This window comes from Phacochoerus africanus, chromosome 14 (assembly GCF_016906955.1).
Source record: "Phacochoerus africanus isolate WHEZ1 chromosome 14, ROS_Pafr_v1, whole genome shotgun sequence".
In the NCBI taxonomy this organism is placed as follows: Eukaryota; Metazoa; Chordata; class Mammalia; order Artiodactyla; family Suidae; genus Phacochoerus; species Phacochoerus africanus.
The window spans coordinates 36844348-36869974 of NC_062557.1; the positions used below are offsets into that span (position 1 = coordinate 36844348).

General features: G+C 38.5%; 1 protein-coding gene across 11 annotated transcripts in view; it reads right to left on the reverse strand.

Annotated features, from left to right (window-relative positions):
• The window catches only part of BCAS3 (BCAS3 microtubule associated cell migration factor), a 580473-nt gene that overhangs the window by 194481 nt on the left and 360365 nt on the right, over positions 1-25627 (reverse strand). Inside the window, exon 25 of one of the 11 annotated variants that reach the window (XM_047759075.1) lies at positions 14469-14697. The exons of the other annotated variants lie outside the window; for them this stretch is intronic. Within the exon in view, the coding sequence (XP_047615031.1) occupies positions 14684-14697 (14 nt within the window). The 3' untranslated portion in view covers positions 14469-14683. Of the gene's footprint in view, positions 1-14468; positions 14698-25627 lie in introns of those variants that run through there. 11 annotated transcript variants of the gene reach the window in all.

A 25627-nucleotide genomic window follows, 5' to 3' on the forward strand; every position in this document is an offset into this window, starting at 1 on the left:
TCCAGAATTCTAGCCTAGAACACAGGTCATAGACATAAAGTCTAGAGACAGCAAACTCTCAAAGTCTAATATTCAGAATATTCTGAGTAAGTTCTTAAACTCTCTTAGTGAAGTGTCGTATTGATGTCCCTGATATCACTTAAAATCTGAGATTTTTTTTTACATATATATACATTCTTTTCTCACATTATCCTCCATCATACTCCATTATAAGTAACTAGATATAGTTCCCAGTGCTATACAGCAGGATGAGATCTGATTGATGTTGCTAAGTTGATTCCATAAAAACCAACACGTGGAAACTGACAGCACTTCAATAGTTTTGAAATTTTGAATTCCCCAATTTATAAACAAGGTTTGCTTCAGTTTCTTTTTTTTTCCTCCACCCAAATACATATGTATAAAATATTTCTAGAAGGATAAAGAAACTGGTAATATTGTGAACCTCCAAAGAGAAGAATCAGGAGACTGGGGGCAGGGTTAGAAGAAAGATTTTTCATTTTTTGTACTCTTTTGTATGTTTTGAATTTTGAACCTATTAAAAATTTAAAAATATACCACCTCACGCCTGTCAGAATGGCCATCATTAACAAGTCAACAAATAACAAGTGCTGGAGAGGGTGTGAAGAAAAGGGAACCCTCCTACACTGTTGGTGGAAATATAAATTGGTACAACCACTATGGAAAACAGTATGGAGGTACCTCAGAAAACTAAATATAGAACGACCATATGATTTAGCAATCCCCCTCTTGGGCATATATCCGTACAAAAGTTTCCTTGAAAAAGATACATGCACCCGTATGTTCCCTGCAGCACTATTCACAATAGCCAAGACATGGAAACAACCCAAATGTCCATCGACAGATGAATCGATTAAGAAGATGTGGTATACATATGTATATAAAATGGAATACTACTCAGCCATAAAAAAGAACAAAATAATGCCATTTGTAGCAACATGGATGCCACTAGAGACTCTCATACTAAGTGAAGTAAGTCAGAAAGACTAAGAAAAATACCATATGATATCACTTATATCTGCAATCTAATAAATGGCACAAATGAACCTTTCCACAGAAAACAAACTCATGGACTTGGAGAACAGACATGTGGTTGCCAAGGGAGAGGGGGAGGGAGTGGGATGGACTGGGAGTCTGGAGCTAGTATATGCAAACTGTTGCATTTGGAGTGGATAAGCAATGAGATACTGTTGTATATATAGCACAGGGAATATATCTCGTTACATATGATAGGACATGATGGAGGATAATGAGAGAAAAAGAATATATATACAATGTGTGACTGGGTCTACTGCTGTACAGTAGAAATTGACAGAACACTGTAAACCAACCATAATGGAAAAAATAAAAATCATTAAAAAAATTTTAAATAGTAAAAATAAAATAAAAATTCAAATGAACAAATAACACAAATTATGAGCATATCTATGACCAAATTCATAAAGCAGGAGGAAACCTATTCAAGTATGAAGAGACATGAATACAAACGGGAAGTAGGTTTTGAGTTAAGCAGCATAAATTTGCATGTGTATACCAGTGAAAACAGAGGTTCATATAGGGAGAGGTAACTAATTTTAATAAAATCAACCTAATACACAGGTTAAAAATTATTTTCTAGGATGTGTATAAATCCACACTTAGTAGAAATAAATCATAATTTACAGGAGTAGAAATAGGAAAAAACATATTTTTCAAAGTGGCTAGATATTAGCTGGAAAAATAAAAATTATACTTCACCCTCCAACCCACTTCCACACCTCTCCCCAAGAAATACTATTTAGTAGATGTAGAGGTAAAACCAAATCATGCACACACAGTTGCGTACTATATACTTGCTTATATTTTGTACTTTCTTCTTATTAGGAATTTTCAACTTGAAGATGAAATGAAAAAATGAAGGCGTTTTAGCACAGGTTATAATCTGTAGCCAAACAAGAGCATATAAAATAATATAATCCACAATTCTCATAAATAAAATTAAATTATATTTAACTGTAAAACTTAACCATTTTCTCTCAAATTTTTATTTGTATAAAATATTTCCTGCTTTAAAGTTTTTCAAGAGTAAAAATGCTTTGACATGCTTTTAATTGATTCGTTTTACACTCAGAGGGAGGATAACAGTGATTTGTGAAAGGATTTTTTTCTGTCTTGCACACATCTCTCATTTGTCCATCTTAATTCAATTAAAGGAAATAAGGACAGTTTGACCGATGAATGAACCATATTTTAACCGAGGACACTTCTATTTAAACTGGAGTGTATCAACCACTGTAATTGTCAGTTAGTTACTTCCGATCTCTAACTTTTGTTTTGAGAGGTCACAGCATGGTCATGAAAGAGAAGAACATATCAGAATATAGATAAGTATTTAAACCATTAGTCCATTAGCCATTCAAAAAAGAAAATTTTAAATTATTACTGGCTTATATGGTGATAACTCAACCCCACGAAGAGCTTTAGTTGCACTGAAGGCCTATAAGTGCAAATACAATGAAACTTTTATTTTTGTTAAGTTGAAAAAGTAGGCAAGAGTTTTGTTATGCTGGGCCTTACAGGTTTTGGGGAGGAGTTTTGTTGTTGCTTTAATTAGCTTTACAGGGGTTTCATTTACCTTCAGTTAAGCCTACCTATTTTGACTACTGTCTTTGAGGAGCTTTTTTTTTTTTTTTTTAAATATTAATGCATATACGGTATAATCATCACTGCACTCAAGATATAAAACACTTCCATTGCTCCAAAAGGCCCACTAGTCTGCTGTGGAAGTCAATCTCTTTCCTCCAGCTCCTGGCCCTTGGCAATCATTGATTTGCATTCTATCTCTACCGTTTTGTCTTTTCTAAAATTTCATGTAAACAGAATTGTGCAGTATGTAGTGTTAATGTCTGTATTTTTTCACTTAGCACAATGCTTTCATGATACATCCATGCTGCTGTGTGTGTCAATCAGTAGCCCTTTTCCTTTTATTGTTAAGTAGGGATACAACACAATATTTTTATCTCTTCACAAGCAGATGAACATTTGGTTTGTTTAAAGATTTTGGCTCTCATGAATGTAGCTAATAAACATTCAAGTACAAGTCTTTGTATAAACATATGTTTTCGTTTCTCTTGGGTAAATACATATGAGTGGGATGGTGAAATCATATGGTAGGTATATGTTTAACTTTATAAAAAACTACCAAACTATATTACAAAGTGGCTACACCATTTTGCATTTCCAACAAAATGTATAATAGTTATACAGTTTACTCACATCTTCATCAACACTTCGTATTATTAGTCTTTTAAATTTTAGCCATTTTAGTACTTATAATATTATCTTCCTAATGACAAATGTCAGAGCATCTTTTCATATATGTGTCACTTTTTTATGTTCTTTGGTGAAGTGTCTGTTCAAATACCCATGTTTTAATTGAGTTGTTTTTCCCATTATTGAGTTATAAGAGTTCTTTACATATTTCACACATGATCCTTTTATTAAATAGAGTCAATTCTTGTTATATGTGGTACTTATGGTTCATAAAGTCACCATGAACAGTGACTTTGTGAATACTAAAATTTCCTAATGGGGAAACAGTGTGAGGTACCTGTGACTCTTTGGTCACAACATTTCCATCAAATCAACTAGGAGAGGCCTGGAGTGGCCCCTCTCCATCCCACACAGGTGAGGGGAACAGAGGCTGCCTTGTGGAACTATGCCATGGGAGAGTGCCTGCTGGGCCCCCTAACCAGAAGGGATAGGAGAATTCCTGGAAGTTGCATAAGCCCAACAATGCTGAGCCTGAGAAATGGGCAGGCAGAGCTGACAGTCTGTAGAGATAAGTGAATGGCCCTGTTTAGTCAGGGTACTTGGGGTGTAGGTCAGGTTGAGTTAAGACAAAATAAAGAGATTTATCAGCTTTAGAGCTATTTCTCCCACCACACCTGGTCAGGGAAACTAATTCACAGCCCCACTCCTTGATGAATACAGCCTTCAGCCTGCCCAACCAAGGAATCTAACCAGAGTATTTGGGAAGCCATGTAGCCCATCTAAAAGCCCTGCTTACAGTGGCACTTGAGGAGAGCATAGCCCAAGGCTTTCTCCATCTGCTGCACAAAACTAGTGGCCTACCTTGACCAGGGGATTCAGTGCACACTCTTGCCTGGTATGAGTCCCCAAACAATGAGCCGTACAGGCCCTGGGTCCCATCCTGTTGCCCTGGATAGGCAGAGAAGCTCATTCATAGCCCCAACTACTACTGAATATAGTACCCAGTCCTGACCAGCTAGTAAGCCTGATCAGAGAATCCAGGTGACCATGGAGCCATCCTATAGCCCAGCCTCACTTAGGTAGGAAAATAAGCCAGCAGTCCTATCCATCAGTTCTCAGACAGTGGAACACGTCCCCATCTCTGGCCTTAGAGCTCAAACACTTCCCTCATCCCCTAACTGACCATAATAGTAGACCCCACCTGCCCAAAGGACATGACTAGGAGACACATCCAGAAATGCAAACTGAGCTAACTAGTAAAGATCTGTCTCTTCCAAAGTAAAACTGGAAAGTCTGGAAGGGAAGCCTGATTACTCGAATGCATAGATACCAAGATAAGGAATGAAGGATAACAAAAAAATCAGGAAAATATCACAGTACCAAAGGAAACTAATGAAGTTCTAACAACTGACCCTAAAAAACCCCAGAGATCTATGAAGTGTAAGACAAAGAATTCAGAATACTCTTAAGGAAGTTTAGTGACTTCAAGCAAATGCAGACAACTAAACAAAATTAGAAAAATGATGGAAAAAATGAGAAGTTTAACAAAGAAAGAGAAACCACCAGAAACAAACAACAAACAAACAAACCTCATGGACAGAAATCAGAAATCCTTCAGCTGAACAATATAATAATTAAACCAAAGAATAGAAGAGTTTCAAAAGCAGACTCAAACACGCAAAAGACAGAATCAGCAACTTGAAGGATAAGACATTAGAAATTATCCAGTCAGAGGAGCAAAAGGAAAAAAAGAATGAAAAAGAGTGAAAAACGGCAGTTAATGGAAGTAATGGGACACGATGAAAAGAAATAATTTTTGAATTATGGGAATTCCAGAAAGAGACTTGAGAAAGAAAAAGTAGCAGAAAGTATATTTAAAGCAATAATAATTGAAAGCTGCCCAAACTTGGAAAGAGAAATGGACATCCATAAAGCCCAAAGGATCCCACATAGGTTGAATCCAATTAGGGCTGCGCTATGACACATGACAACCAAATTGTTAAAAGTCAAAGAATTTTAAAAACAGCAAGAGAAAAGAGAGAAGTTATATACAAGGGAATCCCACAAGACAAAGCAAAAACTTCCTCAACAAAAACTTTTCAGGCCAGGAGAGAATGGGATAAACATCTTCAAAATATTGGGGAGAAAAACTGCCAACCAAGAATTCTATACCTGGCAAAGCTGTCCTTCAGAAATGAAGGAGGAATAAAGGCTTTCTCAAACAAATAAATACTTTGTTCTGAGCTGCTTAAAATCCCTCATTTGGAGTTCCCATTGTGGCTTAGTGGGTTAAGAACCTGACTAGTAACCATGAGGACTGGGTTCAATCCCTGGCCTCACTCAGTGGGTTAAGGAACCAGCATTGCCGTGAGCTCTGGCATGGGCCACAGATGTGGCTTGGATCCTGTGTTGCTGTGGCTGTGGCATAGGCTGGTAGCTGTAGCTCCAATTCAGCCCCTACCCTGGGAACTTCTACATGCCACAGGTGCAGCCCTAAAAAGACAAAAAAAAAAAAAAAGAGAGAGAGGGAGAGAGAATCCCTCATCGGACCACAACCAGTGGGCATGCAGTGTTTCAGGCCTTACCATATATACATGGGCTCAGGCCAATATCCAATCATCTCTTGTCCCTCACCAGTCATGCCAACTCATTAATTAAAATTTTATATCAAACTGCCATTTTCTGCCAGGCATTGTTCCAACTCCTGGAAATTCAATGACAGAAGATAAAGCCTGGCCTCGTGGAGCTTATATTCTATCCTTGGGCTCTACATGGCTACCTTATTTCCCCCTCATCTCAAGTACTGAATGGCTACTAGTATACTTTTATTCTGTGCCCAAAGCATAAAGCCTCCTGCAGACAATGCTGTCTGGAAGGTTGAACTGCTGCTTTTTGTCCCACTGCACAGATACACAGCATGGGGTCAATGTTCTCTGCTAAAAGTTAACAAGTATCAGCCACCATTTGCTATCAAGGCCCATCACTTACTATTAACAGTCCCTTTAAGTTGCTTCCTCATACTTGTATGGCCCACTTGTTCCTCAAGTGACTTAACAATCTACTCTAGGAAACCCTGGAGGCGAGTGACAACTTTCACTATTACTCTCACATCTTCTGACAACACAGGGTCAGAATTTAAGACAAATTATTTCTACCCAGTGGCTCCCAGTTTAACAGTATATGGGTTGAGTATTTATTTATTACAGCTTGTTGGTGAATAGTTTAATTGCTTATCTGGGGCCATAATCATTTTCTGTCTTGCTTTATTTGCCAAAATATTTTTAATGAAATGATATATCATCTTCCCAAACTACTCATTATAAAGAGAAAAGAGAATAAAGCTCTTGGGATTAATATAAAAATGTACATGGGCTTCTTTGAGCTTTTAATCAGTCCTTTACAAGTCCCTTACACTAATGACTTAATGATGTTTGGCAAAACAAGGAGAACTGAATCTGGTCTCAGACACCAGAATATCTTTAATACTGAGAATTAATTACATAGTAACTCTATGCTAGTATGTAACCCCCCCCCCCAAAAAAAAAATCCCAGAGAGCAAGAGCTTGCAAACATATTTTTATGAAACACAAAGGGCTTTCCATGATATACCAGTGAATATCCTGCTGAAAGAATCTAAAGGTAGGTCTTTTAGAGGATGGATGCCTCTAAGCCTAGAATACGTTAGGCTACTAGGAAAGGACAGTATCACTTCACCTGCAAATTTCTAGTAAGCACAGACATTCCCGCCTGCCCTCTAGAGCTCATAAGGTTATTCTTGTGTTAATGACCTCACAGAGCAGACAGATCAGTCTTTCTGCTTTCTTTCTTGTAGAATGATTTCCCTAAAGCCAATGTTTGGGCAAAATGCCACTAATACCGCCATAAAGCCCTTACAGTGCTCGAAGGGGGAGGCGAGAGATAGAGGGTTAGGAGGTAATCAAGCTTACAGATTAAAGCTTACTAAAGCTACAAGATGAGCACAGCTCTTGGTGTTTATTAACTCTTCTAGTACTGAGCACTCCTCCCCCACCCTCAGGGCACACAACACAAAGATCTTTTCATCAATGGACCTCAAAGGCAGGCCTTTAAACTTCCAAGCACAGCATCTCTTCTGGGGTTTTCTTGGGTATCCACCATAGTCAGACAACAGTTCCTGCTTTTCCACATAATGTTAAAGTTATTCATGCCTGCAGATGATGAGATTTTTCTATATATGCACTGACATCTGTGAGGGCTGAGTACTGTACACACTATTTTCCAGATTTTTTTTTTTAAGGCCTTTTTCTAGACATACACAAAACCATTTCCTGTGACAACAGGAGGCTGGAATAGGAAGAAGTTAAAACAACAAAATAAACAAAAACTTCAGAAAGGAAAAATAAAGAGCAAATTTGATTATAATTCCATGGGTTTATATCTGGACATGTTCTATTAATCTATCCCAGGTGGAGGTGTTCTAAGGAGTAATTCTTTTTGCCATAAAACATGTTTATGTTAGGCTGATCAGCCTGGTTTACTAGTATTGCATCTCAGTAATAGCTTATTACACTGCAAACTTCCAGCATCTTCATGTAGGGTATACAAGCTTCATTCATTATTTTTACCTTGGACATCTAGGAGGGCTATACGCAGGTTGTTAAATTTGGGGGTACTAATTCTTAAGGGATATTTATTTGGTTTGAAGGCCTGAAAAACTTCCCACCTCTATTTAATAAATCATATTCCTTCATCCTCACAACTAACTTAAAAGTTATGTAAATTATCCAGATGAACAAAAACAATTTACGATTATAACATTGTTAAATGAATTAGATAACAATGACTACAGCTTCCCAATTATAGCTTGAGACAGATAAATTTATACTTTATTGAAAGCAGGAGAAGAAAGACCTAATCACTAAACGCCAGCACAGTCTGGTTTCTGTAGGGTAATGACCCATCTCTATATTCATAACAACAATCTCATTCATCATAATTCACATTAAAAAAAAAAAAAAGAACTCTAGTCAAGCTAATGGAGGAAACGTGTGAAAAGTGATTGGCTGGGTAAAACTCTGTATGCAGCTGGAGGGTCCTAATTGATTATATTGTGCTGCAACTAAGCCTTCTGCCTAGTACGACAGATCTTTATCTAACCGCATTTCAATTGATTTTCACTGATAGTCTTCTTTCTTATGTCTAAGGCTTAAAGTACTAAACTAATAAAAGGATAAAAGACTTTGTAATACAGATTTCAAAATATAATGTTCAAGGCAGGACTTCCAGGGAATAAGATGGCAGACTGCATGTGGATAGCCCATCAAACATCTAAGAGCCAGGGCTTGTGAATTTGGATGGTAATTAAAAAAAAAAAAAGATTTAGAATTTTGGTCTGTATTTCAGAGTCTAAAGGCAAAACTCTAACCCAAACATTCAAAGATACAAGTGTCTAAAATTCCACTTTATTTTAGGATGTAGAAGTGAAGGACACAGATTCTCTATTTAGTAGCCGTTAGGTGTTCTCATGTAATATATCCATTCTGTTGGTTTAGTATAGTATCAAGATTTGGTTTTCTCATTAAACAGTGATCAGTTTGGAAACAAGTTGGGAACAATGGCTCGGCGTGGCTCATCTTTCAGATGAAAGATCTGTCGGACTAATAGGAACACTCAACCAAAGATCTCAAAATAGCATCACTGTATAGAATTTAGAATGAGAGTATAAACTGTCTTCCTTGAGAATTTAACAGTGTAATTGACATACAATAAATTGCGTATACTTTAATATGCACAATTTGATCTTCTGACATATTTGTACACTTATGAAACTATCACCACAATCAAGATAATGAGCGCATCCATCCCCACCAAAGCTTTCCTCATGCCCCTTGGTTATCCATTGCACACTTTGCCCCACTCTATATCCAGGAAGCCATTTATTGCCTTTCTAATACCACAGCTTTGTTGGCACTTTCTAGAATTTTATAAAAATGAAGCCATACAGTATGTATTTGTTTGGACTGGTCCCACTGACTTATTTTGAGACCCACCCGTGTTACTGAATTTACTAAAAACTCATTCTTTTTTATTTCTGAGTAGTATTAAATTCTATGGATAAAAACTCATATGTTTGTCCACTTGTAGATGGAAATTTGAGTTGATTCCAGTTGTCTACTACAAATTAGCTATTACTGAATTTTGAATAAATGTGAAAATTAATAAACTACCAAATTGTTTGTTAAATTCTCTATTTCCATCAGTAGTGTATGAGAGCTCCAGTTGCCCTACGTCCTTGCCAAGACTTGGTATGGTCAGTATTTTTAATATCAGCCAATCTAATAACTAGGTAGCAGTATCTCATTATGGTTTTAATGACTAATGATGTTGAGCATCTTTGCATGTACTTATTTGCTATCTGTGTTTCTTCTTCAGTGAAATCTCTTCAAATTACTTGCCCAATTTTTCATTTGGTTGTCTTTTTTATTATTGAATTTGAGTTTTTATATATTCATATATTCTGGATACAAGTCTTTTATAAGTTATGTGAATGGAAAATATTTTCTGCTAATGTGTGGTGGCATCACATTAATAGCATTGGTAGAAGAACAGATGTTCTTGATTTTAATGAGGTCTAAGTTGTCAATATTTTCTGTTATGGACACACTTTCATCATCAAAACTAAGAAACTATATAGTTTCGTTGATTTTCTCTATTGTTTTTCTGTTTTACTGTGATTTCCACTTGATCCCTATTCTAGTCTAAAATGGAAGCTGAGTCATTGATCTGAGACCGTTCTTCACTTCCAGTCAGGCATTTATTGCTATAAATTTCCCTCTAAGTAATGTTGAGTGCATCCCACAAATTTTGATGTGCTGTGTCTTAATTTTCACTCAGTTCAAAGTAATTTCCAACTTAAAAAAAATTTCTTCTTGGAGTTCCCCTTGTGGCTCAGCAGATTATGAATCTGACTAGCATCCATGAGGATGCAGGTTCAATCTCTGGCCTCACGCAGTGGGTTAAGGATCTGGCATTGCTGTGAGCTGTGGGGTAGGTTGCAGATGCAGCTTGGTTCCCATGTTGCGGTGGCTGTGGTGTAGACCTGCAGCTATAGCTGCAACTCGACCCCTGGCATTGGAATTTCCATATGCCACAGGTGCAGCCCTAAAAAGAAAAAAAAAAAATTTCTTCTTATAAGTAAGACTTATTTAGATATGTTAGTTTCCAAATTTGGGGGGGGGTTCCAAATATTTTGTGGTTATTGACTTATAATTTAATTGCCCTGTAATCAGAGAACAAACTATGCATGATTCAAATATTTTAAATTTATTGAGGCTTGTTTTATGGCCTAGAAAATGGATTATTATAGTAAATATTTTATGTGACTTTAAAAAGAAAGTGGCTCTGCTATTGGTGGTGGGTTTTTAAATAAAGGTCTATTAGAGTAAGTTGGTTATTAGTGTTATTTAAGTTTTCTGTATCCTTGCTGATTCTTTGCCTTATTGGTTTATCAATTATCAAGAAAGGAAAGTGGAAATCTCCAACTATAATTTTATGTTTGCCTAATTCTGCTTGTAGTCAGTTTTGTTTTATACGGCTTGAAATTCTATACTCGGATATGTAAACCTTTAGAATTTATATGCCCTCTTTATGAATTTAACTTTGCTAACATTGTTAATGTTACTTCATTTTGTAATAATGTTTTCTGATATCTACTTTGTCTATTAAGATAACAGTCCCTGCTTTCTTTCTTTCTTTTTTTTTTGTCTTTTTGTCTTTTAGGGCCATGCCAGTGGCATATGGAGGTTCCCAGGCTATGGGTTGAATCGGAGCTGCTGCCAGCCTACGCCACAGCCACAGCAATGCCAGGTCCTTAACCCACTGAATAAGGCCAGGGATTGAATCCGCAACCCCATGGTTCCTAGTCGGATTCGTTTCCACTTCACTGCAACGGGAACTCCCCTGCTTTCTTTAGATTAGCCTTAACATGATATATTATTTCTATCCCTTTACTTTTATCCTAATTGTATCTTTTTATTCATTTATTTATTTTTGCTTCTTAGGGCTGTACCCATGACATATGGAAGTTCCCAGGGTAGGGGCTGAATTGGAGCTACAGCTCCCGGCCTACACCACAACCACAGCAACAATTTATCCGAGCCTCATCTGTGACCTACACCACAGCTCATAGCAATGCCAGATCCTTAAGCCACTGAGCGAGGCCAGGGATCGAATCCACAACCTCATGGTTCCTAGTTGGATTCGTTTCCGCTGTGCCATGATGGGAACTCCTGTATCTTTATATATAATCCGAGTTTCTTGAGAATGGTTTCTTCGGCCTATGGCTGAATCTTCTCTTTTTATCCAATCTGACAATTTCTGTCTAATATTAATTGGGTGTTTAGGCCATTTACACTTAATATGATTTTTGATATGTTGGGTTTTAGTCTGCCATGTTGTTATATGTTTATGATTTGTCGATACGAGTTTTGTCCCCTTTTTTGGGATTTCTTTTTTTTCCTCCCTGACTTCTTTTGGAGTAACTGAACATATTGAGGGTTCCATTTTACTTCATTTGTTGGCTTTTTAGCTATACAATTTCTTATTTTAGTGGTGGTGGCTTATTAGCTATAGAATTTGTTGTTTTAGTGGTGGCAGCTTATTAGCTATACAATTTGTTATTTTGGCGGTGGTTTTAGGGTTAATAACATATATTTGCAACTCATCATAGTTTACCTTTAAGGAATATTATACCACTTTATGTACAGTATAAAAACCTTATAACTTTTTCTCTTTAACACTGGCTTAAAGCAATTTAATTATGATGTGTGGGTCATGTTTTTAATGTGTTTGTTTTGCTTTTAGGGCTGCATCCACAGCATGTGGAGGTTCCCAGGCTAGGGGTCAAATCAGAGTTGCAGCTGCTGGCCTCAGCCACAGCCATGGCAATGAGGGATCTGAGCCGGGTCCACAGTTCACAGCAACGCAGGATCCTTAACCCACTGAACAAGGCCAGGGATCGAATCTGCATCCTCTTGGATACTAGTCAGGTTCATTAGTGCTGAGCCACAATGTGAACTCCTGGGTCATGCTTTTAAGTTATGTTAGGCAGAAACGAAGGAGTAGGGTCTAGGAGAAATTTGTCCCGGTGCAGAGGAAAAAACTTTCTGAATATTATCCCCATTTGTTTGTAAATTATGAGATTTTCCGCTCTTGGCTGCCATCCTTAGCCCTATGTGAGCTCTAGTGAATGTTCACTCTAACCCTTTTAGGTGGTTCTTTCCTGAGCCTGGGGTAGTTTCTCATGTGCTGATCAGTACTCAGCTGAAGGCTTACAGGGTGTCCTGTGCATAGAGCTCTCTTCCCTCTGGTACTCTGCCCTGTGAACACTAGACATCCAGGCCTCCCAAACTCCCAGCTTCATCTCTTCCACTCGGAGAGACTGCGGTGCTCTATGTGGATTCCTCCTCCCTGCAATATGTCCCGGTAATGAGCCAGGACAATAGTAGGACTCACTTCATGTATTTCCTATCTCTCAGGGATTACTGTCCTTAATTGCCTGACACCCAACACCTTGAAAACCACTGTATTATACAATTGTCTAGTTTATTTGTTTCAGGTGGAAGGATGCCTGACGCCTGCATCTCTTGAAGGCCTTACAAAATTCCACGTATGGAGGATCCAACCACTGCTTAGAAAATGAAGGTTAATTATTTCACCTTTTTGAAAATCAACTTATAGAAACGGAAACAAAATCTATTTTAAATTAAATTAGAAAAAAGAAGACCTAATGTCCAAAAATATCCTTAGCTTAACCCCAATTCATTATCTTACCACCAACACCAATTTCTGCTTCTTAAATGGTCTTTAATGTCCATATAACAAATGAAAAAGTATATTGATTTTTCTGATTTTGTATTTATTTATAAAGATCAGGGTTGAGAGTTTCTAAAGTACACTGAGGAATCTTTAAACAAAAGAATCCTCTCATAGTAGTCAGGTTATCCACATGCAAAAGCCCACACCAAGTTATTACACTTCTGTGCAAAGGACCAGACACGTAAAATGTTATCTTCATTCTAGATTTCATAAAAAACGTTAAGCTTAAAGTGATTTACTATTTTGCGGCAAGTAAAATACTCTAAAAGTCACTTAAAAGTAGGCTTATTAGCAATTTATGGTTAGAACAATTTATGATACTGTCTAAACACAGGAATGAAATTGGGTATTACAACTGTTGAAGAAACCTCCCCCCCCCTTTTTTTGTCTTTTCTAGGGCTGCACCCGCAGCATACGGAGGTTCCCAGGCCAGGGATCTAATTGGAGCTGTAGCCGCCAGCCTACACCACAGCCACAGCCACAGCCACAGCAACGCCAAATCCAAGCTGCGTCTGTGACCTACACCACAGCTCACACTGAGCGAGGCCAGGGAACGAACCTGCAACCTTGTGGTTCCTAGTCGGATTCGTTAACCACTGAGCCATGACGGCAACTCCCTAAAACACCCTTCTTGATTGTGAGGTCTTAAAAATTATCATGAAATACATTCCAATTTTTAATAATGTGTTAGCCGAAAGCACCATAAGAATACTTGGGTATAGCTTCTTAAAAGACATGATGGTTTAGGTGATTAGGTTAAGAAGGGGCCCCTGCCTAATGTGCCTATGTGGATGGGAGCATCTTTATCCACACTAATTATCTTGAGAGGTGAGATTTTCTGTTTGTGGGCACTGAGAAACTAGGTAAAATGACCAGAAATCAGCTTAGGCTACTCTGTACCTTTCAACATCCTATATTACTCTAGGATGTACCTGAAGTGAACACAAGTCATTGTAACACCATAGGATATTGTAATTAGAATATAAAGCATGAGCAGTTATATTTACAATGACTGTAAACCCTCAAAAGAAGTTAATGAACTGAGGCTGACCTTGATCATTGACTCAGATCCTGCAGCACAGGGCAGTACCTGCTCCCTCTCCCACATTTGCCAACCTTTGCTGCAACAACAATCAATTTGCTGTCTTGATCTCTCAAGCATATCATACATTTTTTGATCCATCATTAAGCCTCAAACTTGTGGCCTAATTAAATTACTGAGGAAAGACACTTTGGAATTTTAGACTTTGGCAGGAGAAAAAGCAGAGATAAATATTTGAATAAGGTGAGAAAATTATGACCTAATCTCCAGGCTAGTCATTAATGATTCAAAGTCGCTGTTCAAAAGAAATTAACTTTTATTTGATTGCACCTTTTTAAACACAAAAGGATGTCTAACCACTTGGAGCCCAGTAATTAAATGCCAAATATAAAACATAGGGGAAGGAAGAAATGGAAAAGGGTCAAGGGACAAGACAGCTCCTCATGATAGATGGAAACAGATATGGAGGTAGCGTCTTAAGAGTCATCAAGATGATCTTCCAGAGTGTAGAAGTTACATGGGAGAAACTGTGAAGGACAGAAAAAAAAGCCTAGAGTTAGAGAAACAGAAGGAACACAGAGAGAGACAGATCAGAAAAAAAAGAAAAGTCAAGCTTGACCAGCAAATAAAATAAGCTTATGATGAATTCTGTCAATGGGCATAAACTTCCATTGTTTCCAATGCATGCTAAAAGCCAGCGGTGGGTCAGTAGGGTAAGGATCCAGCATTGTTACCGCTGTGGCTGAAGGTTTGATCCCTGGCCCTGGAATTTCCACATGCCATGGGTGTGCTCCCCCGCCCCCCCAAAAGCCAATGGGGAAATCAAATTATTTCTGGAACCAAGAGACAAGCAGTGCCATATTACACCAGAGAGGAAAGAAAACAAACAATATCAAAAAGTAGGTTACAGCAGGAAGAAAAAACCCCCATAAAAGTGGCTAGGATGGTGAAAAATAAGTACGAGGAACAGAGATGAGAGTAAAGACAAATAGGAACTAATTGTGAAAGCACTAAAAAAGCAGAAAATAAAACAGAGCGCCTCCTTTTGTCTGGAATGCCCTTTCAAACCCTGCTATATGTTCAAAAGGATCCCCCACAAGAAATCCTAGCCCCCATAAACTCGATTTCTCCCCCCACTACCGTGTATCCTCGCCATTATATTCATGCAAAGCTCTTCTGTGACATTTAACTTTATATTTCTACCTCAGTAGACTGTAAACTACTTGAGAGACCTCCTACTTTATGCCAAGGACACAGCAGGATGCTGGATAAACAGCTACTATAGCATGTTGGAAATTTAAAAATCCTGATGGTGAGATTACATTTCTCTCTCAAATATCTAAGTGACTACAGATTAGGGAGATAGTGTAGTTCCAGCAAGAGACTGGCAATAAGAAGATCTGAATCTGAATTCTAGATATGACAATATCTAGCTGTATAAATTTATGCTTGTTTATTAATCTTGCTGAATTCTACCTTCTCTTAAAGTGGTAGGATTACACATCCTAAGATTATGATTCTTTCTTCCCCGAAGGCAATGCATTTACTATCTGTATCAGTTAATTTTGTAATTGATCACAGAATGTCTTGTGGTATTTCTTCATCTTTTAAGTAATTCAAATGGCATTTACGCTTCATCCTTCCCAACTAAAGATCCTTAAATTGAGAAAGGAACAAAGTTTTCTCATTTCCTACACTGCTAAGAACACAGTCAGCATTCAATAAACATCAACCTATTCACAACATAAATCAGTTCTCTAAGAAAATGCTCAGAGGGCTGTCCCCTAGCATTTGGAGGCCCTGGCTGGTGCAAGTTGCCTTTTAACTGGAAGGAGTTGGGAGGGAAAGCTGATGAAGCCATCAGGTATAAAAGCTTCTTTATAGGACAAAACTATGCCAGGAAGGAACTCAAGACTTTTGCTTGTTGATAATCTGCCAAAAGGAGCTCCTGGTGCTTTGTTTTGCAAAGATGAAAAGGAATTGAGCAGGGACATCTCCTGAGCTAGTGATAATGGGGAAAACTTATCATGAGACTTGGTTTCCTTTGTTCATTGATAAACTCAAGTAGCAATTACCTCCTTTAGCAATGATCATTACCATTACAAAGAATTGGGCAGTATCACACGGTGGCAGTATGTGGATTTAGAGGACCTCAGTTTGACTCTGGGCTCTAACACTTGGACACAAAGGTAAAATTCCTAAACATCTCTAAGCCTCAGTTTTCTTAACTATTAAAAAAAAAAAAATTCTTTCCTGCATCCATGCAAGGATCGAGGATGGGGCAACATGGACGGACCTAGAGATTATCACACTAAGTGAATTAAGTCAGAGAAAGATAAATACCATGATATCACTTTCATGTGGAATTGAAAAAAATGATACAAATGAACTTATTTACAAAACAGAAATAGACAAAGGAAACAAATTTATGGTTACCAAAGGGGGAAAGGCGGGACAAAATGAGGAATCTGGGATTAACAGACACACCGAACTATACATAAAATAGATCAACAATAAGGGCCTGCTGTTTAGCATGGGAAACTATATTCAATATCTTGCTAATGGAAAAGAATCCAAAAAAGAATATATATGTGTATGTCTATGTGTAACTGAATCACTTTGCTATACGACTGAAACATTTCAAATAAACTGTACTTCAATTAAAAAAAAAGAATCGAGGAAATATAAGTGATATAAGTGAAGAGTTTTCTATAAATTAGAATGGATTTTTAAAAAACCACACAAATGCCCACAGAGGGGCTGACTTTTTTTTCTTTTTTTTTTTTTTCCTTTCCATAGCTGCACCTGTGGCATATGGAAGTTCCTGGGCTAGGAGCTGCAGCTGCAGGCCAATGGCACAGACACAGAAATACCAGTTCATTAACCCATTGAGCCAGACCCGGGATCAAACCCACATCCTCACAGACGTGTCAGGTCCTTAACCTGCTAAGCTACAACAGGAACTCCAAATTACTATTTTCTTTTTCGGCCACACTCACAGCATATGGAAGTTCCTGGGCCAGCGATCAAATCTGAGCCGCAGCTGCAACCTGTACCACCAGCGCTGCGGCAACACCAGATCCTTGACCCACTGTGCCAGGCCAGAGATCGAATCAGTGCCTCCACAGAGACAAGTCAAGTTATTAACCCACCACACCACAGTGGGAACTCCCTAACAGTCTTGGAGTAGGTATGGCCAAGCTAAATAATGATGAGCAGCAGGGCGGCTATTTTCTAGAGTGCATCTAGGTGCTTAGGTGGGTTTAATTTCTCTGGATCCCAGGGTGTCCTTTGAGAGAGAAGCCTCTAAGTACTCTGGGCTCTTGGCTTTCTTTGGAACATATCATATAACTGAAGAAACTATAAGACGGGGGCATCAAAAGGAGTTAGACTCTAACAAGCAGAAACTGTGGCTGCAGGTAGTACCCCAGGAGGCCTGCTTAGCCTCTCCTCCCTGGATGACACCTAAATGGAGGTATTGAACTAGGGTTCAATACCTTTTCATCTGAATACCCATGTAGGGCCTGTTTGGTTCAGGTTTTTCCTAATAGACCAGGAAAGTGGTCTACCCAGGAAATTCTATGTTGGGGTTAATAGAACATTCCTATTAATGAAGAGGTACCCTAGCTATCACATACAGATACTAACTTTTGGAGCATGTTTAATACATGTTTAATACAAAAACTAATTTTTTACTAATACATGATTTCGTCTTTCTTTAATGGTTAAGAAGACAATTCAATATGTTGCCACTGTTTCAGAATCACTATACACAGTATCCCATGGTACTTTCATTGCTTTCTCTTAAGGCTTTTTATAAATTTTCCAATATCAACACCTCCCATCTGCCAAAAAAAGTCATGCCTCTATCACTGATTTCAGGGACCAACAATATGGTCACTTCAATGAAGTCTCTGGATTGTTTGAATTTTGTTTGTTTGTTTTTCCTCTGACTCCTGAATAAATGGAATACTGCCATTCCTTCACTGACATTCCAGAAAGGAATGAAAACTTTAAGCTAAACTAATATAGAATCTGAGCCACTCTGCATTGGAACAATGTACTGGAGTTATTTCTTCAAACCTAAAATGTCTTGGGGTCGTGTCAAAAGAAACCATCCTGTTGCCTGAGAGTTAAGAAACGCTGATCCCCGAAATTTTAGTGGAGAAGAAATGTCTAATCCGATAGTATTTATCATGTCTGTTGCAGTGCTTCCCTCATAAAACAGAAGAACATCACCTACTCTGGTCGTAAATACATTCTAAGTGTTCACTATCATAGCGCACAAGAGGTGTTCAACCAAAGCTCGCTGAATGTGCATAAAAACGTTGCGCTGATCTTTCACAAAGAAAGACCCACCTTACAGACCTATGTATACAACGCGAACAAGATACGTGTGTATGTAGTCTTCTAAGGAAAAAATTCTGATAGCATGGTGATCTCCTTGACTGTCTCAAATAATAAGACCGTACGAAGGTAAATAATACCCCCTGCTCTCTCATTCCATCGGGAGTGGCTCCTCAGGTTCCAGCCTGGGCTAGAGAGCCAGAGCCCTCCCCAAGGAGGGCACTGTGACGTGGAGGTGGTTTCAGAAAGAGAACTGCCTCCCTGAGCTGGTTTACTTATTATTTTGTTTTCAACAACGAAAAGCTGAAAACTGCAAAAAGCTATCAGAGAAGTCTGCTAAAATAAATGCAGAGTCCAAAAAAAGTCAGTGACCCATACCAATAAGGTTTAGTACCGGGATCATCTTGGGCTTGCTGCTATAAAAGAGCATGAAAAAAAGGTAGTGAGGAAATCTGTCAAGGCCTCTCCAGGTAAAATATGGTACACATATCTGTCCTCTCTCTATCGCCATATAATAGGAGAAAATTCTTTCTGTGTGGAGGCAAGTGCATTTGAAGCATGTCTTTGCTGGGAATAAAAACAAATAAACGACAACCCCAGCCCCCCCAAAAAACAACCAACAAAACCCTGGAGCACTTCTCTAGTTCCCCTGCAAGCCCACCCTCATGAAATGATTCTGTACCTACCTCCATCCCATAAGGAATCAAAATCTTCCCAAACCACACATATTCCTGTAAAAAGAGCGACTCTGTCCACACTGCAGTCACTATGAGTTTACTTACCCAAAATATTTTCCAATGAGAGGTCTTCCACTTTTACTTTAAGGACCAGGATACATATAGATCAACTGGGGGAGTCAACCCATCCACATACACACCAAAGGTTGTATGCTATGAACCAAATCTACAATCAGCCTTTCAATGCAAATCAGCTCTACATTTATCTGGTTATTAAGCACAAATTTAGGATTTCTTAGTAGAAGGAATCCAATTTAGCGATGGCATTAAATGTGTGCTTTTTTCCCCCTCTGAGAGAGGGAGAGAGTGATATAATTGAATTCTGTCCATCATAGCAGATCAGGGCTGCTCATCTTGGGCCAGCAATCATGTTTATGAAGGCCACAGAAGGAAGTTCTAATACTTTTCCAGCCCAAGCTACTAGTTAAATATCAGCTGAGGAGAATGAGTTCAACCAACCCAACAGCAACTCAGGCACCAAGAAACTGGGTTTGTGGAGGCTGGTGTGTGTGTGTGTGTACACGTGTGTGTGTGTGTGCGCGTGTGCATCACGGGAAGAAGCAGAGGACTACTCTCAACCAGCAACCGCCCTTGCCCTCAGCTGACATCACCTTTCCAGATGGCTGGTTCAACCATTGCTAGGTTGTTTAAAATAAAGACATCATCTGTGTTTTCACTCAGAAATAGGTATACCGAGGTGCAAAAGGAAAAAAAAAAAAAAGAATACAATCACACTATTGATCAAATACTGCTTAAACCTATAGGCATACTTGGTGCCCCTGTCTCTGTCTTGTAAAAGAATTGCAAAGCACTGGGCTCAGTGATAATGATATAAGAACAACTGCTTTAAATTAAATGCAACAAGTAGGCCTTGCAACGTGACCAAAATCCATGCCAGGTTTTTTCTCAATTCCAAAGGCACCGAATTCCTCTTTAACAAAATTTGATAAGAACTGCTTAACACTTTTCTTTTCATATATTTCCTGTAATTATACATTTATACCAAAATGTGGATTTACTTGGCAGCCAATCCCAAGTGTTTCATGTTGCTCTTAGATTGCAACCCTGGGTGCTGAAATACAGTACCCTAAAAATGAAATAACTTTGCCATTTTAATGTGGTTATACGTTTCCTGCTAGGCAGCAACCTCATTGAGACTTTTGATGTGAGCTTTTTCAAGACACGCTATCCTTCATCATCTAGAGAGTATTTTAACTATAGATCCCTAGCAGTCTTCCCGAAGTTGACAGAGGGAAGGGGGGTGGGGTGGGAGGAGGAAGGCCACTTCATCAAAGTCATTGGAAATACAAGGTATTAATTATGTTAAATGAAGAAATATGGGCATTTGGTTACTTTTGCGGGTCAGAAATATTTTAATCTGTCGCTGCCAGCAGCTGCTTCTCCCTGAACACCGCCCCCCCCCCATTTATATCAGTTGCAGGAGCACATCAAAGCTCCAAAAAGTGAGGAAAGCAGCCACTAGGAGGGTCTTGCCCTTCCCCCCACCAAGGTCACAGTTTTAACTAGAGCTACCGCAGTGTTATCCACTACAATCAGTAATAAGGCCGTGACCTTTTGTATACTTTGGAAGTATGTATAGATGTTAGAAAAACTGGTAAACACTTAGCCCAAAGCAAGAAAAAAAAAAAAAAAAAAGAGCCCCAGTGAATGGAAAATAAAACTTTTGTGATATTTAGAAAAGAAAACAAATGGTCTTCTCAATTGCTCCCAGTCAAAGCAGAGTTGGCTTCCCCCAGATGCAGCTGACTTCTAAGCTTTGCTAAGTCGGCCAAGCACACGGTCCAGAAGCAGAGTTACAGGGAGGGGAAACGGAGCTGTCGGCTTCGATGGCCGAACTCGTTTCATGAAAGCAACGCATGGAAAACTTTGGATCCGAACAATCCAGGAAGCCAAGCGCAATTACATAAATGAAACACATTCCCTATACAATCAGGACAGGGACTTCTACAAGGTCACCTCGTAACATTTTTTTTTTTTTTAATTTCAGACTATGTTATAAAGGTTTTCTGATCAAGGAATCAGATAATTTGTTAAGAAGTCAGGCCACTATAACATGCAATAATCGTGCAAAACTAAACAAGAAACCACAACCCTGCTTTAGACCACCAAAACCAAATTTTTAGTGAACAGTACTTGCTTGCATTTAATTTCCATTTGGATCCTAGTAGGATTTAAAGATTTGGGGCAAATTATTTATAGATGATTCTATTTTCAATATATTCTTTATTTGAATCATAGATAACTACCATGTTTTTTTTCTTCAACTGCAGAAAATTCTCAAAGGAGTTAATTTAACAACAGGTGCTAATTTAAAGCAACTCATACACTGCATGCAATATACAGGTAAACAGAACTTATCTCTTCTAGGATTGGGTTTTGAGAGTTCTTATGGTAGAATTTTTCTTTTTAAATAGGAATCAATCAGAATAAAGCACGAATAAACCAGACGGGGGCATCTTTTAGGTAAAGATACAACACACAAAACAAAAACTAAGGCCAGACCACTCAAATGAAAAGACAAAGGCCTTCCCTTTCCCTGTCTCTGAAAAGAAACGATGAAGCTAAGGGCCTTTTCACTATTGTTGACTCATTTCAACCTCACCCAAATGTGTGCACTGCACTGCAGCCCTCCCACCTCCTCAAGGATGTTAAAAATATATACATCTCTGTATATTCATTTCACAGCTGACTGTACTTTTTCTGATCTTAATTCAACAACAGCAAAAAAAATAATCCACATATCATGATCAGGCTTACCAACTGATTTTAAGTCAGGAATAAAAAGGATTTAGAAATACATTCACCTATGATCACCTCACAATTTTCTTCCTCACTTCACATACCACTTCTTGGAATTAAAAACGGCGTGATAAGAAATTTCTCTTTTGTTGATAGTTCATTGCTATTAGAGGTTGACAGCTACCACCACGAGGAATTTAAAACTAAACCAAACGGAACCTCCCTAAGCTGACGCTGGGTATACCTTCTCTGATATTAATACAGAGCAACGTTCAATTTTGAAAATAAGCAGAGGGAAACATATTGATTTTCTGTTCCTATGTGTAATTCTTATTGAGTAATCAAAGGTTAAAAAAAAAAAAATCCTAGCTGAGACAGTGAGGACTATAACTCCATGCTCAGGCTTTAGAGGAGAAAATTTATGAATACGTATGGATTCATAAGTTTGTGCTTTAAATGATAAAAATTATGGTTACAGATATTTTGATTTGTGGATGTTACACGGTGTCAAGAAAATATGCAAGCCGATGTATCGATAATTTCCTCTTATATGCCTACAAGAAAATACATTTTTGACAGTAAAACATGTGAACTCCATTTTAGTTTTCTGAGCTTTCAGCACTTTCATTATTTGCTAACTTTTGTATCTGTTAGTATTTTCTAAACATATAAGACTTTTATTTTAAACAAATGTAACCAGACAAGTCTGGCTTTTCCACTGATGTCTAAATAGAATTCCTCTGGTGGAGCTTCCTTACTGCCTCATGTAAGGAAGGAATAGCTCTCTTTAAGCAAACAGCAGAATCAGGCCATTAGTGCAACTTGAATTTCATTGTTAAGACATGAGTGTTGAAATTATTTAAAAGTCTGGATGAAGATAGCCTGATATTTGATGCAATATTAATGCAATCTGTCTAATCTCAGCTACAGATTCATTACCAAAATGATCAACAATTATAGTAGCTATATGAATTCAGTAAAAATACTTTTGAAAAAGGTACCAGCCTTGTAGGTCCAACCTGATTTTCCAGAATGATTCAGAGATTCAGCTTAACTACATGAAAGCAGCCGATGTTGGATTAAAACAAAATTCCAACCGCAAAAAACCATGTACATGTTCTAGCACTCTTTCTAAAAAGTGACCGAAGCACTTAAAAAACCTGGCATAAAGGCACAGGTAGGTACTAACATTGCAAGAGATTTGACGGGTCAGGTAAAGAATAAGAAATCACCTCCCAGATGTTCGAAAGGCAAGAAAATAAATTAAAAAATATCTGAGTATAAACAAAATATCCATGATTAAATAAAACTTTAGGTGACTGCAATTGACTGGCCCTTTACAATATTAATGCTAATGGTTCATTACAGTCTTGTTTGCATGTTTAACAGCTCCCATTAAAAAAAAAAAAAAGACTTTTATGCGGGAAGGAGAAGAGAAGGGAAAACTCAAGTCATCCATGGTGAGGATGGAGATAGAAGAAATATCAAATCAGCCAGAAATATACAAGAGACGGTTCCAATGGTGGGTCAGGAAATAAGGTAGAGAAAAGTTGCAATCTAAAGAGAAAACGCTTTAAGGAAATGGCAAAATTAAAACAGAAGTAGATATGTAAAATAGATGAATGAAGACAAGGTCTTCCTGCACCAAGGGAGTTGTTTAGGAGAAACAGTGTCCGTTTGTGGCCAGCGATAATACTTTCCATTCAATAGAGTTTGCAGCTTGCTGATTCATATGATTGCAGGCTGGCGCCCTGCTGGCGAGCCTCTCCACTGAAATTAAATCCACTCTCTTCAGTTATAAATTATAATGCTCTATAAACAACACTCCCATTGGGAATGGGGAGAGAGAGAAAGAGAGGAAGAGAAGGAGAGGGAAGAGTGGGAAAAAGAAAAGGGGGGGGGGGAGGGAGGCAGAGAGGGTGGGGGAAAGCCGGAGAGGGAGAGCGATTCTGCATAGTCCACTCACTGTTGAATGTTCTGCTCTTCGGCAACAAACGAGGGGAGTGAGTCTTCCACAGACAGCACTCCTGCTGTAATTCCTACACTGTTTGATGTAGAGCCCAGAAAGGAACGTGGGACAGTAATGCGAGTCTAAGAGGAAAAGCACTTAGAAATGAATGAGTATGCAAGAAGAGGAAAAACCTCGACTAGATTTTATACATGGGTTTTTCAGATCCACTATTGAATATATCTTTGGAGTCCCAGGGGAGAACCAAAATAAAATAAAATTCCTGATTCTATTTAGATAAATTAGATCTCCACGCTGAGCCTCTTCTGATAGCCAAATCAATCAGAGAGATTCCCTCAAAATGCCTAGGCAAGCAAAGGAAACACAGGGAAGCAAATATAAAAATTATCATGCCCAAATGGCCACGGGCAAGGAGGAGTCCAGAATGAAAAGAAAAGTTCCATGATTTGACCACCCACAACAGTCAGATTAACTCCATTTGAGGTTTTATTTTTTAATGCATATCTCAGAAGTCAATGTTAAATTGATAGGAAAGTCATACCTCAACTGTTTAATGTTGACAAAGTTTTTTTTTTTTTTTAAAGGTGGTTTCAAAAGGGGAAAAAGTATAAAAACATTCAGTTTTGACAATTAGCTAAATAACTCCCGAAAGAGTCCATCATCAAGTCGGTGTGTATGCACCCATTTCAGGGCCTTAAGTTAAATCTATATTCCAGGTTTCCTGTGTGTCAGTCTTTTTTTTAGGAGTGATTTATGCCCCAACGTGGGATAGAAAACAATTATTGTCATATGCCAATTAGTATTCCAAAAGATCACATCCACGAGTTACTCATCAACTAGGAAAGAACACAGTTCCATATGAAAAAACACCTTTGACATTTCTTACTAAATGATGAACCTGCACATAAAAATGTCAGGGGAGGCAGGAGCGGGAGGGGCGGAGAGGGGGAGGGAGGGGAGAGGCGGGGAGAGAAGCCAGCCGGGTCAAACCTAGGTTTGAATGTGAGTGAGGAAAGCAGCAAAGCTACAAACCCAAGATGCGTTTCAGGTGAGGACACGCGAGGCCAAAGAATCCTCCCCAAACCCCAGGCTTCCATTTCTCTCATTTAGGCAGACCAAAGATGACGCCCGAAGTAACAAGATGAAAGACAACTCCAAGGTTCCTACTTTAGTTACAGGGTGAAAAAGGAAAGCTTTAGACCTGAAGCAATTGTACCAAGCTAAATTCCAGACTCGGGGGGCAGGAGGTGGGGGGTGGGGGGTGGCGTGGGGACGGGACTTTAACAGGGAAACAATGACCCAAATCTTAACTAGAGAATTAGCTCCAGGAATCACTCGGATTTTGCGCACTCTCTCGCTCTCTCTCCCTCTTTTAATGTGTCTGGTTGACTGCCTCTGTCTCTCTGCTTTTGGTTGTAGTGCATACCAAGTGAATTATTTGCTGATAGGTGAATCTCAGCAAATGCTTTTCTTCCCTTGAATGCCTGGTGAGCTTGTTGGGAAAAGTCACTTAAGTCACTTAAAACAATCCCATGAAAAGTAAAACTCAATTCCGAAATAAGAGCATAACTTGGAGCTTAAAAATAAATTAAATAAAGGAAACATTAAAAGATAAATGGAGCAGGATGCTCTGTGGCTGAGGTA